Below are 17,089 nucleotides of genomic sequence, written 5' to 3' on the forward strand. Positions count from 1 at the left end.
ACAGGATCGTTTTAAAATTAAATGACGATAAAAACGCTCTGCTGTTCTGTGTTCACCAGTTCACAGAAGTCTATCAAGTCATTAATGTGTCATGACAAACTGCTCGATGGATACAAGAGTAATTAATTATTTGAATAAATAACACGTTGAACTTGGGGCTTTGAACCACAATGACATATGCATCCCATTAAGGGCGTCTTAGAACCTTTTCAGGGCGCTGGTATGAAGAGTTAAAATGCAGGCCAGGGTATTGGAAATGATGAAAAACAATTTCGTAAACACAGGGTAATAATTTTACGAGGAGAAAGCCGAAGTGTCACGTTTCCATGCCCACATGGAGTTCGGTGTTAAAAGTTCTCCGGCTATGGCCATTTCAGGATACCACTTCATCAGTGATGATTTCAGAGAACAATTATACAGGTTTTCATAATCACCATTAATCTCTGCATATTTTTCAAGATGATCACAGCAATTATTATTTAGATTTCTCTTTTATATGCCCATTGTAGAAAGGAACAAGTGCTTATTATACTGGATAGTTCAAAGAACCTTGGATTAAAATTCTTTGTCATCTCCGCACTCATTATTTCAACTCATGTTGCCTCTGAAAGTTCATCAGCTCTAGAAATGAGAGCAGTATGAGCAGGCTCTATTATTAACTCTTAAGGTTGAGCTCAGACTGTGGTTAGCGAGGATGGCTGAATTGTTCGTTTGTGGGACTGCTGGGTTCAGTTGGAATTACTGTCAGGTGGCAGGAGATGCCCATGACAGATGCAGTCAGAGATGGGTGGCAGCCTCACACCTATTTTCCGTGATAGACTTACCAAGTGAGCTCACAACCAATATTTAGAGAATACATTTCTGTGACATGCCCTTTAAAGGTTAATATTAAATCTGAAATCTGGGTAATTTGTGGCATTGTACTTCAGAGACGCAGCAACCAGATAGAAGGGAGCCCACGCCCCAGTATTCCACATCAAATCGGGTGTCAGCCGAGGCGTCAGTTCTGTCTGTGGCTGCTCGTTTTCCTCACATTACCGTGGTCCAGGGAGCTTGTCCACTGGAGCTGAATTTTGGAAATGTGATGTACTGTTTTCCCGAGAAGCTGTTTCCCAGGGAAAAGTCCCTTGAACGTTCTGCTGATTGGAAAGGCACCTCTGCGTCGGTCAGTGTGCCCGCCTGTGCCCTGTCCCAACTACAGGTGGTAGTTCTGTCGTCTCCTGTCATTGCGCACCCTCTGTGGGCACCACCCTCCTCACAGATGCTGCAAGTCTAGCTACATGAAGGGGAGGAAGCCCAGGCCTTTGGTTTTGAATCGGGAAGTTCAGTGTTTGAGAAAAATACAAGGTGTAGAGATGGGGGTTTTTTTCTTTTCAAATTAAGTTTTATTATAAAGTTACAACCTGGTTGGAAGGCACACAGGCAGTGCAGTCTTACGTAAACATAGGTCGGATTCCGACCGTCGTGAGACTTCCCGTAGCAGGTCGCTCTTCATTTGGTCCATGTCTGTCTGTCACTGTGGCGGGGCTTTTGGAATCACTGGGCATCTTGGGGAGGATGAAGCCTGGGGCCTCCCGTGGTGGCTGCCCCTCCAGGGCCCACCCCCGACCCCAGGGCTCAGGACCTTGGCTCCGGGGCACTCATCCTAAGTTCTCCCATTCACTCAGGGGCGCCCAGGCCCCGGGGAATGTGACCCCACTAATCACGATCAGAAGAGCTCTGTGCTGTGGTACCAGAGTGTCACATTTTGTACCATTTTCCTTTAACCTGTGGGCAGTCTATTTTTTCAAATCTTAAAATTTATAACGAGGTTATACCTTTCCAGTTTGTGTGATGCTCAAGCCTACTATCCTATTGTTGAAGTACTTGGGCAAACAGACAAGTAATTAAAAGCTTATTCATTGATCAAGGAATCGGAAGGAAAGGAGTTAGAACGTCTCTGTTCCACAGAGTCCTAGAGAATTCCCATCTCGAAACACAGCTTTCTTCAGAAAGGTGGCCTTGCATCATTTATCTGTCCATCGCCTCATCCTTGCAGGCCCTGGGCTAGCCTGGAGCTTGTCATCTGGGGAAAGGCATTGGGATGGATGATTGCAGCAGAGTGGCAGTGGGAGCAAGGCCACTGACTCCAGTGAGTGACAGCTCGGAAGGTGACCCACATGGGTAACTTTCAGCTGGTTTGGGGGGTTCACGGGCAGGAGTGGGCTCTCCAGGCCGAGCACACAGCAAGGAGAAGGGCATATCACATACAGAATGCATGGCTTGGTCAGGAAATGGTGAGGAGGTTGGCGTAGCTAGATCCCAAGGTGTGGGGAGCCAGGGTGGGAGGGCAGCTAGACCACAAAGCTAGGTTGGGGTCAGCCTGTGAGGGCCTGGGCTGAGGCATTTGGACATCACCCCTTAAACCTGAGGAAACAGTTGAAGATTTTAAGTAAGAGAATAGCCTAAGGAGACCTGCATTGAAAGCCAACTCCAAAGATCCCTGGGGCAGGTATGTCTGTCTGGGCCACTGAGGCGAGAGTCCAGAAGACACCATGAAGACCCCGCGCATGCTGGCTTCTTAACACCTTCCAGCTCTGCGTACCTTCCGTTCACATGTTCGCCCTTCCCGATTATACCTTTCTGCTTCCATCCTTGGATGACTCCTTCATGCCACGTAGGGAGGTGTTCCCACCTCTTCCTCAAGTGGTGGGAAGACAGTGGATTGGAAAAGCTCCCTTTCTGTACCAGCTTCGCGGCCCTGACCACGCCCCATCTCCTGGGCTTCAGGTCCCTTTGGCAGAGTGGGGATGGCGACACCCACGGGGCTGCTGGGAGGTTTAAGAGGGCACGTGTGTAAGTGCCCTGACGCTGTTCCCTGGACGGACGCCCCTGGTGCAGTGCTCTCTGGAGCGTGGGTCAGCGCTGGCTGTAGACACCCGGACGCCCTGGGACACCTTCTCTCCTTGCCCTTTGACTCCAGGGGTGGGGAGGGGAGCCATCTGGCCCAGAATCTGCTATAACTCTTCCTGATCGTTGCTTTTGAGAAGGCTGTTTGAGTAGAATCTAGAGGAGGGCCAGAGAAATCACGTTACCTAGGATGGGCCAACCGTGGTGGATTTTGTACGTTGTATCTTCTGAGGTTTAAATCCGGGTCTCAAATCACCAACGCGTATTTAATACTGACGGTGATTGTTATGGTTTGTGAGACTGAGAATGTCAGGGTTGGGAGGGATTTTTTTTTTTTTAACATCTTTATTGGAGTATAATTGCTTTACAATGGTGTGTTAGTTTCTGCTTTATAACAAAGTGAATCAGTTATACATATACATATGTCCCCATATCTCTACCCTCTTGCGTCTCCCTCCCTCCCACCTTCCCTATCCCACCCCTCTAGCTGGTCACAAAGCACCGAGCTGATCTCCCTGTGCTGTGCGGCTGCTTGAGAGGGATTTTTGAGATCATCTGGTGGCCCAGGGCTGCACAGACCTCGCTGCACACATTCTCACCTGGGAGCCCAGAGTCCACCCTCAGACCAAGTAAATCAGAACCTCTGGGGGAGGAACAATAGGCAGCAGTAATAATTTTTTAAAGTTGCCAGGTGAGCCCCAGCCGAGTGGCTGATGTGGCCCAAGCCGTGCACTCACAGATGAGGACATTGAGACCTGACTGGCCTACACGTGGGCCCCCTGACTCCCAGAACAGTTCTCGTCACTGTTATTTATTCAACACGTATTTATTCTCAGTGCATCATATCAGGAGGTCCCTGATGTTGGCATGACCCGGCATTGGTAAAATTAGCTGGGATCACGTGGTTGAAGTGCTGTGTGCCCGGTTTCTTCACTGTGACATTTCTGTTTTTCCTTTTGTAATTAATATGTAATTTGTGGGAAATACTTCAGGACTACGTAAATAGCTCACTCCTCATCAGATTTTCACCTACTAGTTTTAGCATCCATTCATTTTATAACTCCATCCTTCAGTATTTCTTACTTGGCATTTTATTATAAGGAAGAGCTTTCCCTTATCCCCAGTTTGTGTGTATTCATGTGGCCAATGGATTCTTACTCATTCTTATCATTATTTATTTTGATGCTCAAACTTTTTCCATATTTAGCCCTTGGAAGCCCTGGCTCCTGTGTCCCTCTGATGCATTTCCCCGATTCTTAGAGAACGTCTTTACTTTCTGGTGCAACAAGATGTCCCAGGTGTGTTCCTTCCCTGCTCAGTGCTGAATCAGCCGTTTCTCCAAAGAGCCCTATTTCTTTGAGAGGAGAATCCTGGAAACCAAAAGCCGGGCACTGGGTATGTTCATCACTCTCGAGGTGCCATTGCTTCTAGGGCCTCAGCAAATAGAAATATATTACGTGTGTGTGTGTTGGAGCACATACACGTGCATGTAAATGTACATGTGTATTTACATATACGTATCTACATGTATCTACACGTATACCTGCTTTTCCTTTTTTGAAGTATAGTTGATCTTCAATGTTGTGCTAATTTCCGCTGTAGAGCAAAGTGACTCAATTATACATACATATATATATATATATATATATGTGTATACTTTTTTTTTAATATTCTTTTCCATTATGGTTTATACAGGGAGATCGGATACAGTTCCTCGTGCTATACAGTAGGACCTTGTTGTTTATCCATTCCAAATGTAATAGTTTGCATCTACTAACCCCAAACTCCCAGCCCATCCCTCCCCCTCCTCCCCTCCCCCTTGGCAACCACAAGTCTGTTCTTTCTATAATGGAATACTACTCAGCCATAAAGAAGAATGAGATAATGCCATTTGCAGCAACATGGATGGACCTAGAGATTATCATACTAAGTGAAGTAAGAAAGAGAAAGAGAAATACCATATAACTTCACTTATATGTGGAATCTAAAATATGGCATAAGTGAACCTATCTACAAAACAGAAACAGACTCACAGACATATATCTGCTTATTAAAACCAAGTTGATACTAACACCTCCAATTTTTTGATCCATCATCACCGAGTACCTTCTAATTTTCTTCGCATTGTTTTGCCAACTTCTCTTCCTCAACCTGAGTGTTGACTGTCAGCATCCCTCAGTGTTCTTCCTGGGCCTGCCTCTATCCTCACGTGTTTTCTTCCAGAACATCTTCCCTCCTCTCGTGTCCTTGGTTATCACCATGCTGGTAACTCCCAGTCGCTCCGTCAGGGCTCACTTCTGTACTTGCATCCGGGCAGTCCTCACCAACCAGTCTTGCATTCTTGGTCGTGGTGTTCCCACCAGTGTCGGCCAGGGTCTTCCCTTGGATGTCTCAAAAGCCCCTCAAACCTGACACATCCAAAATGGAACCCACCGGCTCATCCCCGCGCTTCCGACTCCACCCCACTGGCCCCCACATCTGTGCCTGGCACCCCTTTCTCCCAGCTGTTTGAGGCAGAACCTCAGATGCCCCTGACTCCTCTGCTCCTCCCTTACCCCTCCACAGCCCATTGTGGGATCCCTGGATTCTGCCATCTAAACATTCCTCCATGCGTCCCCTCTCCTCCGTTCCTACTGTCACAGGCCTAGTCCAGGCCACCAGCCCCCCTTGATTTACTGTCAGAACCTCCTCCTGGTGGTCCTGCCTCCAGCCTAACTCCCTCTCGTGTGCCTGGACTGGGAGACATCCCTCAAATATAAATACAGTGTGTCACTCTCCAGCTCAAAAACCCTAGAGCGGCTCCCCAGGGGCCTCATGGGGACATTCAGGCCACTTTAAATGGCAATCGAGGCTCCTTATGAGCTGGCGCTCGGTTGTCGCCGCACCCTTACTTCTGTGCAAGTGTAACAAAGACTGAGATAAATCTGTAGCTACCCCGACACGGAAACCCTCTGACAGGTGAAAAAAGCAAGTTGCAGAACAGTTAATGCTGTGATGCTATTTTCATTAAAAACACAAACACATACCCCCGAAAATCCTGCATTTCTTCTGTACATGCAAACATATACATAAGCCCATAGGAAATGAGCTGGGGGGGACCCCAAGGACTGTGCACAGACCACTACCCCGGCCCTTCCCCCGAGGAGACCCCTGAGATGTGGCTCTGGAGTCAAGGGGTGCTTAACGTAGCTGGACTATTGGAATTGTTTCTTCAGAGAATGTATTCATTTTTTGAGGGGTTAAAAAAAATAAAACTTAAAAATATATATTAGTTGGTTTTGAGAAGGTGAAAAGAGCTCTGGAAATGAAAGTGCATCTTCCTGCACTGGGGCCGGAGCCCTGCCCAGGCCTGTCCTGTCCCCTGCCCAGGCCTGTCCCGTCCCCTGCCCGGGCCTGTCCCGTCCCCTGCCCGGGCCTGTCCCGTCCCCATCAAGGCTTTGCCTCAGTCGCAGGAGGACAGTGCGTTTAGACCATGCCTGCCTCCCCAGGAATGTGCCTGGTGGCAATACCCCTGTGTTGGCCCCTCGGTTCAGCTTTTTATTCTGCACACCCAAAGCCCTTTTTGTTGGTCTCGAGCTCACCGAGGAGTTTCTGTGCGTGTGCACTGGGGAAGCAGGTGTGAACACATAGTGATGGTGACTTACCCAGGAGCCCCTCAACAGCCAACAAGGAAAAGTCTCACTTAATTGGATTTTATCTTTACTTTGAGCAAAATGCCGTTGGTCTCTGCCCCGAGCCATTAAGTGCTCATAAAGTTTTAAAATGCATTTCTGTAGCAGAGTGAGGATGTTCTCCTTCATATATCTAGAGTCCCTGTGGGGCACGTGGCCCAGCCTCTGTGGGCTCCCGCCTCCCAGCAGAGACCCACGAGGCGTCCTGCTGCAAAGCCCATGGGGCCCCCTGGGCGGTTACTCCAGAAGGAGGGGTGTAGGAAGGCTGGAGGGCCCTCAGCTTCCTCCCAGGATGTGGGGACGTGGAAGGTGTCAGGTGCTCCGTGTTTTGGAGGCCTGGCGGGGGTGGGTGTCCAGAGAAATGGGGGGGAGGGCTTCCTAATTACCCATGCGAAATAGAACCTCAGAGAATATTCGTTTATGGTGTGAAGGCGCCTTTATTTGAAGAGTATGGTGATTCTGACTAACCTGGTGAATTAGCCTCCTGATGCCCAGGGGCAGTTTTCTTCTCTTTGCTTTGGGGGCTCTTTTCCAGGGGACATTTAGCACCTGGGCCCAGCTTGGGCCCTGCTCCTGCCGTTGAGCTTGACCTATGACAGCTCAAGGGATGGCAGATGCCAGGAGAGCCATGGTCCGGACACCAAGGGAAGCCCTCCTGGGTAGGCTTCGCTTCCGCACCTCCAAAAGCCTTTGGATCAGGAGTTACAGCCTCGGGTTACATAATTTAATGTGGATGCGCTTGTGTTTTTATGTAAAAGCAGGGAGAAGAAAACGGTCTACCTTGGAAGGGCTTTTCCTCTAGTGCCGCGATGATGACAGTTGCTGAGCAGTTAGTTTGTACCTGAGCCTTATGCTTTTTTAAAAAATTTTATTTATTTTTTATACAGCAGGTTCTTATTACTTATCTATTTTATGCATATTAGTGTATATATGTCAATCCCAATCTCCCAGTTCATCCCACCCCCACTTTCCCCCCTTGGTGTCCATACGTTCGTTCTCTACATCTGTGTCTCTATTTCTGCCTTGCAAACCGGTTCATCTGTACCATTTTTCTAGATTCCACATGTATGCATTAATACACGATATTTGTTTTTCTCTTTCTGACTTACTTCACTCTGTATAACAGTCTCTAGGTCCATCCACGTCTCAACAATGTCCCAGTTTCGTTCCTTTTTATGGCTGAGCAATATTCCTTTGTATATGTGCACCACATCTTCTTTATCCAGTTGTCTGTCGATGGGCATTTAGGTTGCTTCCATGACCTGCTGAGCCTTATGCTTTTATCTCATTTAAACTTCCCAGCAATCCAGGTATGATTTCCTTCCTTCTGCAGTCAAAGAATCAGGCACAGAGAGATTGAACGCTTGTCCTAAGTCAGAGATGGGGCAGAGGGCCTGACCTGAACTCGCTCCTCGGAAGAAGCAGTGGGCTGCTTGGTGTGCCCCTGGCCCCTTCTGGTTTCTTCCCGTCGGCCATGCTGCGGAGCGGCCGTGGCTGTCCCCCTTCACCGAGGACAGGCAGACGCGGAGGCTAAGTGACTTGCCCAGGCCCCAGGGTGCTCACGCGCGTAAGGCCCCTCTTTCCTTCCTCGGAGCCACCTCATGCGTGGGACTCGGGAGGCTCTTGCCGTGGCTGATAAATCACCCCTTTTGGCTTATGAATAACGTGGCAAAACAAATTACTTTGGGGATCTAGAAGGAAGTTGTTGGCCTTGTGTAAACTCAGTTGGAATGTCACCTAGCAGACAGCTCTGGGGCATCTACAAATGTCTTCCAAGGAATATCCCCAAAGTGAAATCACCAGGAAAGCCGAACTGGGCTTGGTGTTTTGGTTTACAAATGAGTTTTGAGAAATGGCCTTGAGATCTAGAGTTGCTGGCATTTTTCCCATCACAAATTGTAAAGAACCTTTGAAAGGCCGCAGGAAAGGGGAGAAGAAAGGGCCAGGTTACTGATTATTTACAGCTCTGAGCCCCAAGCAGGCCCACAGAATTACAGGTCTCCTACCGTTCCAACTGCATTCAATTTTATTCTGAAAATGACTGCCTGCCAGCAAGCCACGTTGTTCACCCTCATCTCTGCAAGGACTTCTGAGGAACCATGACCAAGCTCACTTAACACCACTTGGCAACTGTAAGCAGACAACAATTGAGATGCTAGTAATGGAGTCTTTTTAAAAAGTTTACAGTTTCTTACCGCATGACTTTACGAATCTCTTTATCAAGTGCGTTGAAATTAACGCATGTGTCGATTGGAGTATTTCCTCGTTGAGGAAGGAATCGGCAGGCCTGACCAAGGTGATGGGCTGGTCCCGGCCCGGTGCCTTTGGGAGCTGGTAAGCGGTGGGTTTGTGCTGAGCCCTCAGAAGTCCAGGGGTGTGCATTTGGAGGGGAGAATCAAGGGAAGGCTCTGAGGGATTGCCTTGGCAGTACAGTTACACAGTAGCTGCTGTACGCAGGAGCTGTGACCCTATCCCCTTGCCAGGCAGCGTTCCTAGAGATTCATGGCAGAGCTGTCTGTGCAAAAGCCGAAATCCAATTTTATGTCCAAACAGATACGGCACGCAAATTGGACTTCTTCCCCTAGGAAAGCAAAGGCAGGTATCCCGGTCAGTTGGGGGGGAAAAAGAAAATCACGCCCCGTCCTTTTCTTCTTTAGAATGGGGGGTGGTATTAATACAGCAGCAGACGAGAGCTTTATTTGTTTAAACGTTGCCGATGCTATAAGCATCCACAGTCCTCTTGACTTGTAGAGCCTGATTGTAAAAAGAACAGTTGAATGAGCTCATTGTTTCCCGGCTTTTTTCTTTAATGTATTTTACAAACACTCTGGTGACAGGCCTGACACACTGATTTCTATGTACTCGCACTTCAGTTTGGGATTACAGCATTAATAACAGAGTTCCATGCATCATGCCATTTTTCAGCATGATCGTTATGATAAAGGGCATATACTTAATTACAGGCCTGCTTAATTACAGCTCTGCTGAAGCTCGTTTGTTTAGGAGAATGCTAATTGCGCCACGGAGCCCACGGCACATCCTCGCTTTCATCTGCTCTGCGCCGCTCGCTGGGTGCAGAGGATCCGCGTTTTGTTAAAACTGCCACCAAAAAATAAAATAGAAAAAGGAAAAGAAAGGAAGACAGTGAAGAAAGCACTGTCCTGGTCCTGAAAGGGAGCCTGCCTGGCACGGGGCTGTGGACTGTAGCAGAAGCCCGTGTTGGCTGTGGGCCCCTTCCAGCCCTCACAGTACCTCCTAGGACAGCTGGCTGTGTTGTCCCTGCTTTGCAGGCAGGGCGGCCAAGGCTCAGAGAGGTGAGACTGCCTCTCGCCACACGTGCTGCCCCCTGGAATTCAGACCCCTCCTCCCTGCCACACCCATGGCAGCGCCACACCCACGGCTCTGGACTTGAATCCTGGCCCCATCAAGCTACGTAACTCCTGCAGCCTCGGTTTCCTTAAATGTAACTTGCACGTGATCATTTTGAGGGTTACGTTATTTGGTGCACGTTCGCTCTCTAGTATGTGGTCAGTAAATGTGTTTTCCTTTCCTTTTCTCTCTTTCTAGCCTAGAACTGGGCTAGGGGAGAAGTTCTGTTCCAGCCAAGGTTTAAGGGAGCCGAGGAGCCTGGAGAGCGAACTGCTCTGGGTCCCGGGAATGCTGCCTTTGGCGCCAGTGAGGAAAAGACAGACTCCTGTGTCCTGCTTCTGAGTTGTGACCGTGGATCGGTCAGGCCATGTCCATGTGAGAACCCTGTAGAACCCCAGGCTGACTGGGAGGGCCGGTTGGGGGGCACACATGTACCCCCTGAGCAGTGGCTCCATGAGAGCTGCCCCCTCGTCACGGCTCTCCCTCCAGCCCCTCCACTGCACATCACTCCGAGTAGGACTCGGCAGCAGGCTGAAGGCTAGAAGGAGGATCACGGTGAGGACGAAACGCTGGCCTCAGCTCGGGAAACAAGGAAGGAAGGAAGTAAACGTGGCTCCCCACAAGGAGCCCGGATGGAAATGATCTGTGAACTTCTTTTGGAATGCCTGAAAAATGTGTGCCATTGATTTTAAGAATTATGTTTGGCAAACCTCTAGATATCTTGAGATATGGAAAGGCTGCCCAGATAAGGAGAAGAGAAATGGATGTCATGGGATTAGAAGGGGATTTAGCAGTCCCACAGATCAGCTTTCTACCAACACATAAAATCCCTCCCAGCGGCCGTCCACCTGGACCTTTGCAGCCGGTTCTGCTGGTCCTGCCTTCCGCCTTTCCCCGAGGAGGGCAGGGCCCCCCCCCTCTGAATCGTGCCCCGTCTCTCTAGCCCCTCTTCCTGTGACAGCTCTGAGAACATGTGCAGACATTTGACCACATTCACCTTCAAGGCCTCTCGTATCTGGACCAAACCCCATCTCGCTGCACTTCCCACGTGCCAGGCACGGCGCTGGGCTCTCGGGTGCCAGGTGGGGTGCAACGATGAACAAAAGTGGACGGGATCAGGCCTTCCTGGAGCAGCAGGTCTGACGGCTTCCTCCCCTTCCCTCCTGTGGGCTGGCTTCGGGTCCCTCACCATCTGGCAGGCTGCCCAGGACGACCCTCTGAGAGTGCGGTCCCAGCACTGAACCCCTCCCTTGAGCCCAGAGCAGACCAAGGTGGCAGCTCCCTCACCCTGGCACCAGGACTGCTGCACTGTCCCTTACAGTGCCATCCCTCCCCCTTTCTAAACAGTCAAGCCACGCTGTTGACTTGTTCAACTACAGACCAGTCTTTTTTCATGTCTTCTGCTGTTATTCCAGCATGAACATCTCTTTCATTCCATCTAACGCAGTTGGTGTTTTGGACTTAAAGTACAGGACTTAGCACTGACCTTTAGTAAATTCCGTCTGTTAAATGTAGCCCGTGACTCCAGCTTTTTGAGGTCTTTATCGGTCTTCTGTTACCCAGTCTGCAGACTGTCCTCATCGGCCACATGGTGGATACGCCCACTATGCGTGTCTTCACTAGAGTAATTGATAGCGCCCTGGGCACCCTCCAGGGAGGTCACTTGAGGTCAACATGGATTTATTAATCAGCTTCTTGAACGTCTAGTCCAGCCAGTTATGGATGCTCCTACCCTTAACATTGTCCAGCTGTATTTGTCCATCTTGTCCATATGGGTAACATGGGAAACTTGTCAGGTGCTTTGCTAAAACCCATGTTCGTCTCAGCCTACCATAATCTTGGCCATATTCGATTTTTTAAATAAGTGGAACTTGGTTGGCATATCATCTGTTTCGCAGGCTCTCACTGGCTCCCCTTCCCAGGGACTCGGGGCGTGTCACCATGGCGACTGTTCCTCTTGAGCCAGCTCCCATTCAGGAGCTTCAGCCCCTGGGATCCTATGGACTCTCTTTTCTTCCAAGACTGTTAAAGCCTGCTGTCTAGAATACAAGGAGCATCCGGCTGTGCCCGTCTTTCTGTCCTGAACTCTAAGATAAAGTGGTAACTTATCCCCAAGTTCGCATCTCTCTCCCTTCCCAGCTTCCCTTGAGGTCGGATTAGGTCCGAGTGGATCTCCACGCCGTCTCCTCTGCTGCTAAACCCTGTCAGGAGGGCATCAGCCCCACAGTCTGGAGGGCCACCCTCACTGCTGCCTCTTGCTTCGCAGACAGTCTCAGGAAGGCGTCTTCCCTTTGTTCTCTCCAAATGTCCCCAGGCTGGAGCCCCATTATGGGGGGTGCTGAGCACCCCAGGAACCCCCTGTGCTGGGACAGGAATGCAGAGGTGACTCACACGTGGATGGCCAGGACCCTCAGCCGAGAAAGGAGATGCGGCCCTGGCTAGGCACCCGGGGGCCACTCTAAGCGGATCCCAGAGGGATGGCGGTGGGTGGACGTAGGGTGAAGGGGAGGGGCATCCTGTGCGGAGGGGCCGTAAGCACCCCGCCTTGGAAACCCTCCTGTCTCTTCCCTTTGTATGCAGGCTTGACTGCCAGCCTCACACTGGGCAGGGGTCACTAGCCTTCCTCAGTTTCGCCCAGTGCTCCCCAGGTCTCTCATTTCCCGGGGTAGTCGGGCCTTTGCAGGTCACTTACCACCTTGTCAGAACACCAGTTCTCTGAACATGTGTTGACATTTGGATGGAAACAGCTGTCACCAGGGAGAACGGAGATCTTCACCATATCTTACCAGAAACCCCCAGACACTAAGGAGGTCTTTAAACACCAAAGGCAGAAAGCCTAGTGAATGAACGAGCGGGGTTCTCCGCTTAGCGATGTGGCCAAAGATGCGCTCACTGGAAACCGCTCTCCAGCGTTGGGTCGGATTGCTTCCCGAGCGCAGGAAGGGAGCTCTGCCCTGGGCCCTGCCGTCTGTCTCCTGGGCAGAGAGAAGCTGGGAAAGTGGCGCGTGTGTGCAGACACGTGTGCAGAGAGCAGAGAGTGACAGGGCCAGGGCAGGTGACAACAGGGGGCTTTGAGAATCTGAAGAAGTAAAGTAGGCTGTGGCTTCTAGCGCCTGACTTGGGGTGGCCAGGATGGGGGCGGTGCCTTAACGGTGAGGGGGATGGCCAAGGAAAGAGTGGCTTCGAAAAGACCATGATGGGTCTGATGGGGCTGTTTGCACACAAGCCCACCTCCTGGCCCGTCGGTCTGATGGGAAGGAGCTGGTAGAAGGGCCAGCTAGACACTTGGGGAGGGACTGGTAATGTTGTCAAAACCGTGAAAGGCCCTGGTGTGGAAGAAGCAGGTTTGCTCTCAGAAATTTCATGTATACCTCATGGAAGGGCCAAAGACAGGAGTCACTGCTTGGCGCCTGTGTGGGCTCTGACCCCCAATCTGTGAGTGATCCGAAATGCTGTCAGTGCTGCATGCTTTCCTGCCTCCGTGGCTTTTGAAAGGGGGCTGGGGTCAGAGTGCCGCATGGAGTGAGCCTTGACTCCCAGCCACGTTGAGTGCACGGTGGCAACTTCTGGGAAGGGAGCTTGGCCTCTCCTTGGGTCCTGGGTGGGCCTGGTCCTGCTCTTTCTAGAAGGCGTCGTGGCCTTTCAGGGATCATCTGTTCAGGGATGGGTTTTCCCAGCTGTAAGTGAGCATAGGTGCTCAGATTTCATTAGTATATTTGCGTGTGTGCTGTACCGTGTTAAGGTTACTGTGGGCTTTCCCCTGCCTTTCTGGGGAGCTGTCACACTGTCCCCAGTGCTTAGCTGGTCCTCTTCCAGGCAGTGAGGGCAGGTTGCAGGGCCTCCGTGATGTGAGGTCTCTGACCACAGACGTCTCTGTCGGAGCCCCGTGACCAAGCAGGCTTCCCAGGAAAGGAGGAGGTTTCCAGTGCAGCAGCTGCGGCCGGCTGTGCTATTGCTTTTTCCTCAAACTTACCAGAGAAGTTTCCATTTTTATCTTCCCAGAAATTGTGAATGTAGCTTAAAATGAGACATGTGGCTCATCTTACTGATCAGAGAGGCTTTGTCCCAGATTTCTTTTCTTTCTCTTATTTCCTTCTTTCTGCTTCTGTGACTCTTATTTCTTAGGACTGAAAAAAAATTGTCCACCACTTGTGTACCAGAGAGGGCCCCATCTTAGATGTCGGGGGAGGCAGAGATGATCGCTTCCCAGGGAACTCATCACTCCGTTTCTTCCTGTGACCACAATTCACCAGAAAACCAGTGCCCTCGGCGTGACGCTCCACGCCACGCCAGTGGCTGGGACCAGGGAGGCCTGGTTTGGCCTCTGCTCAGACCTGAGGGCGAAGCCGGGCCCCAGGAGAAGCGTCCACCCGCCCCACGGCCCGCGGCTGCCTGGCCTTCACGCTGCGGGGGACCGGCGTCACGCTCGGTCCAGTGCGACGTGCTCCTCCGTGTGCCGAGGTTTCCACACTGACGTCATTATTCCGCTCCTCCCGGGAGAGGGCGCGCTCGGGGAGGCAGCTCCCGGTCGTGATTTGACAGCGATGACCTGGGGACTCGGTGGGCGCGGGGCTGTGGGAAAGGAACTGAACCAATGAACACACACCCCCGCCCCGTTTTCCTTTGCTGGGGACCCATTCCCGCCCCTTCTGTGTCCTGTTAACACTGAGGAGACAGGGGAGCCGCGATTCAGCCCAGGAAAGCGGACCAGGAGCCGGCGATGGTGGCCGCGCAGCCCCGCCTGCCGAGCACCTGGGCGCCGGAGGCGGAGCCTCACACACAGCCCGCTCACACCTACTCCTCCGCAGGCCGTGGTTTTTTTTGTTTGTTTGTTTGTTTTGCGGTACGCGGGCCTCCCACTGCTGTGGCCCCTCCCGTCGCGGAGCACAGGCTCCGGACGCGCAGGCTCAGCGGCCATGGCTCACGGGCCCAGCCGCTCCGCGGCATGTGGGATCTTCCCAGACCGGGGCACGAACCCGTGTCCCCTGCATCGGCAGGCGGACCCCCAACACCCAAAGCCGTGGCCAGGGTCCAAACCCAGCTGTCTGACTCCAGAACCACTCCTTCCTCCAACCTGGACCTTTCCCGGGAGCCTGACAGCCTGGCTGTGATCAGGCTCAACTGGAAGGACATCTCAGGAACACGCTTACTGCCCACCTCCTCGCCGAGCCCGGCATTGTCCCCTCAGCCCTCGTGTGCCTCTGTCCTGCCACCAGCCCTTCGGTGGCTCCCACCGCTTACAGGCTGGACCCCGGGTGGGCTCTGGACCCTTCCCTGCTCTCACAGCTCGTCTGCACTTCGGCGGTGCGTCTGTCTTGCTCACCAGGTGTGTGTCCTTCCCGGGAGCAGGAATGGTACCTGGGCACCCATTGCCCTCGGCCCCACTCACCTGTGCACGTGTCGGCCGGCTCCAGCCCTGACCGGCCTGTACTGTCTGTGTCAGTATCTCAAGGTGCTGAACATTAGTGGTGTCTGCAATGCCATTTCCTCTCTTTTCTTCTTCTTTTGCAGCAATGGATGGTGTGCCATTTATGATTTCAGAGAAGTTTTCTTGTGTTCCAGAAAGTGTAAGTTTTAAGCACGATCGCCCTCCCCTTCTGCCCCACTCCCCTTCCCCCGCCAGAATCACTGCTGTCCTCGTGTTCTCCCCGCCTCTGGAAGCTCAGCCCTGCAGCCTACAGCAGGGCTGCCTGAGAGCCGGAAGTGGGTCGTGTTCCTCCCTGGGCCCCTTCAGCTAATGCTGCCCGTAGTGGGTGCTTGAGAAGTGAAAGAAGGGATGAGGGTGGGGAGGGAGCGAGACAGACTAGCAGACATACTCAGACGCAGACGCAGCCAAGGCTTTTTGATTCAAGTGTGATGGTAAATTGTACTGAACTTCACCGGCTGTAAATGTTCTTGCTTTCCAAGCTCACCTTACTAATTTCTGTTATTTTTTATTTAACAAAGTCAATGTCTAGCAGAAAGAAAGCTGCCTCACTTCCCCATTGTCATTGCCGCATTCCATGATGACCACGTTCTCTGCTCTAAATCGCAGGCATCGGAGTGGCAGGGTGCCCTGCAGCTGTGGGTCTCCCGCCCACTGCAGGCTAGCACGGACCCCATGATACACGTGAGGCAACTGAGGCCAGGCTGGGCCCTTGAGCCATCTTTAGTGACAGAGGGATTGAGTGAGCTAGCTGGGTCTGAAGGCCAGAACCCAGATCGTGAGAGGCACCCAGCACGCACAGCTTTGCGGGCCCCGCCTGGCACCCCGTGCCCTCTCTCCGGTGGTGCCTGCCCCCCAGTGTGGCAGTGGCCCTCCCTCAGCTGTGCAGGCCTGGTCCATGCTGGCTCAGTAGACTGCTCTCTGGGCTTTTTAAAATCCTTTCTGCAGAAGTTTGCTTTGAGTAGCTAATAAACATGAAGGCCCTAGTTTGGGCACCAGCTAAAGAATCCTTCAGTGTTTTTCTTGGACCCAGCTTAAAACCACCCAGCTCGCGATTTGACCTGCACTGGAGTTTCCATTTTCATGAAATATAATAGGTCTTCTCTGAACCCTTCTGGTAAGCAGCTTAATCTTGAAAAACGCTCGTGACTTGACCTACGGAGCATGAGTAACTTCAGCTGACTCCACTTGGCCGCGTTGCCATGGAGATGCTGGCGCCTCTCCCGCCCACTCCCTTGGAGAGGCTGTTCTGTCCTGCACACCGGCTCCAATCAGGAAAGTTTAGTGGGGCAGTTAGAGCCTAATGATACAACAGCTGGACCTCTGCTGGATCCCGGGCCGCTCAGGCAGGCAGCCCCGCTCTCGCACCACTCGGGCTGGCAGCAGGAGAAAGCCAAACTGTTTTGTGGCTACTGGCAGAGCAGCCCCAGGAGCTGAGTGCCTAATTCGGTGGCCCTGTCCCAAGATCGGGCTCTGCCGACTCAGCAAGTGCTCAGGCAGGCGGATTCGGGCCAAGCCCAGTGCAAGCGCTTCCCTGCACTTCTGTGTTTAATCTCAGCAGCCCAGCCGGCAGGGCCCTCCCGCAATGCTTTGTAACCGGAGAGGAAATGCTCGAGTGATTAACCTGCCGCTGCTGCATCACGAAGGGGCACTGAGCCCAGTTAGAATCCAGGTCCTTGGGCTCAGAGCCGGCCTCTTTCTACCACCCCTCCCAGGAAATCCCCTGCCTCTGGGC

At 51.9% G+C, this 17,089-nt stretch overlaps 1 protein-coding gene across 2 annotated transcripts in view; it reads left to right on the forward strand.

Moving 5' to 3' along the window:
• MVB12B (multivesicular body subunit 12B) overlaps positions 1-17,089 on the forward strand; it is a 183,582-nt gene that overhangs the window by 138,730 nt on the left and 27,763 nt on the right. For both annotated transcript variants that reach the window (XM_022578726.2, XM_022578724.2), the window contains exon 8: positions 15,441-15,496. In XM_022578726.2, coding sequence (XP_022434434.1) covers positions 15,441-15,496 — 56 coding nt within the window. The remainder of the gene's footprint in view (positions 1-15,440; positions 15,497-17,089) is intronic.

Source organism: Delphinapterus leucas, chromosome 6 (genome assembly GCF_059928025.1).
Source record: "Delphinapterus leucas isolate spDelLeu-1000000601 "Yukka" chromosome 6, BTC_Dleu_Yukka2, whole genome shotgun sequence".
NCBI classification, from domain to species: domain Eukaryota; kingdom Metazoa; phylum Chordata; class Mammalia; order Artiodactyla; family Monodontidae; genus Delphinapterus; species Delphinapterus leucas.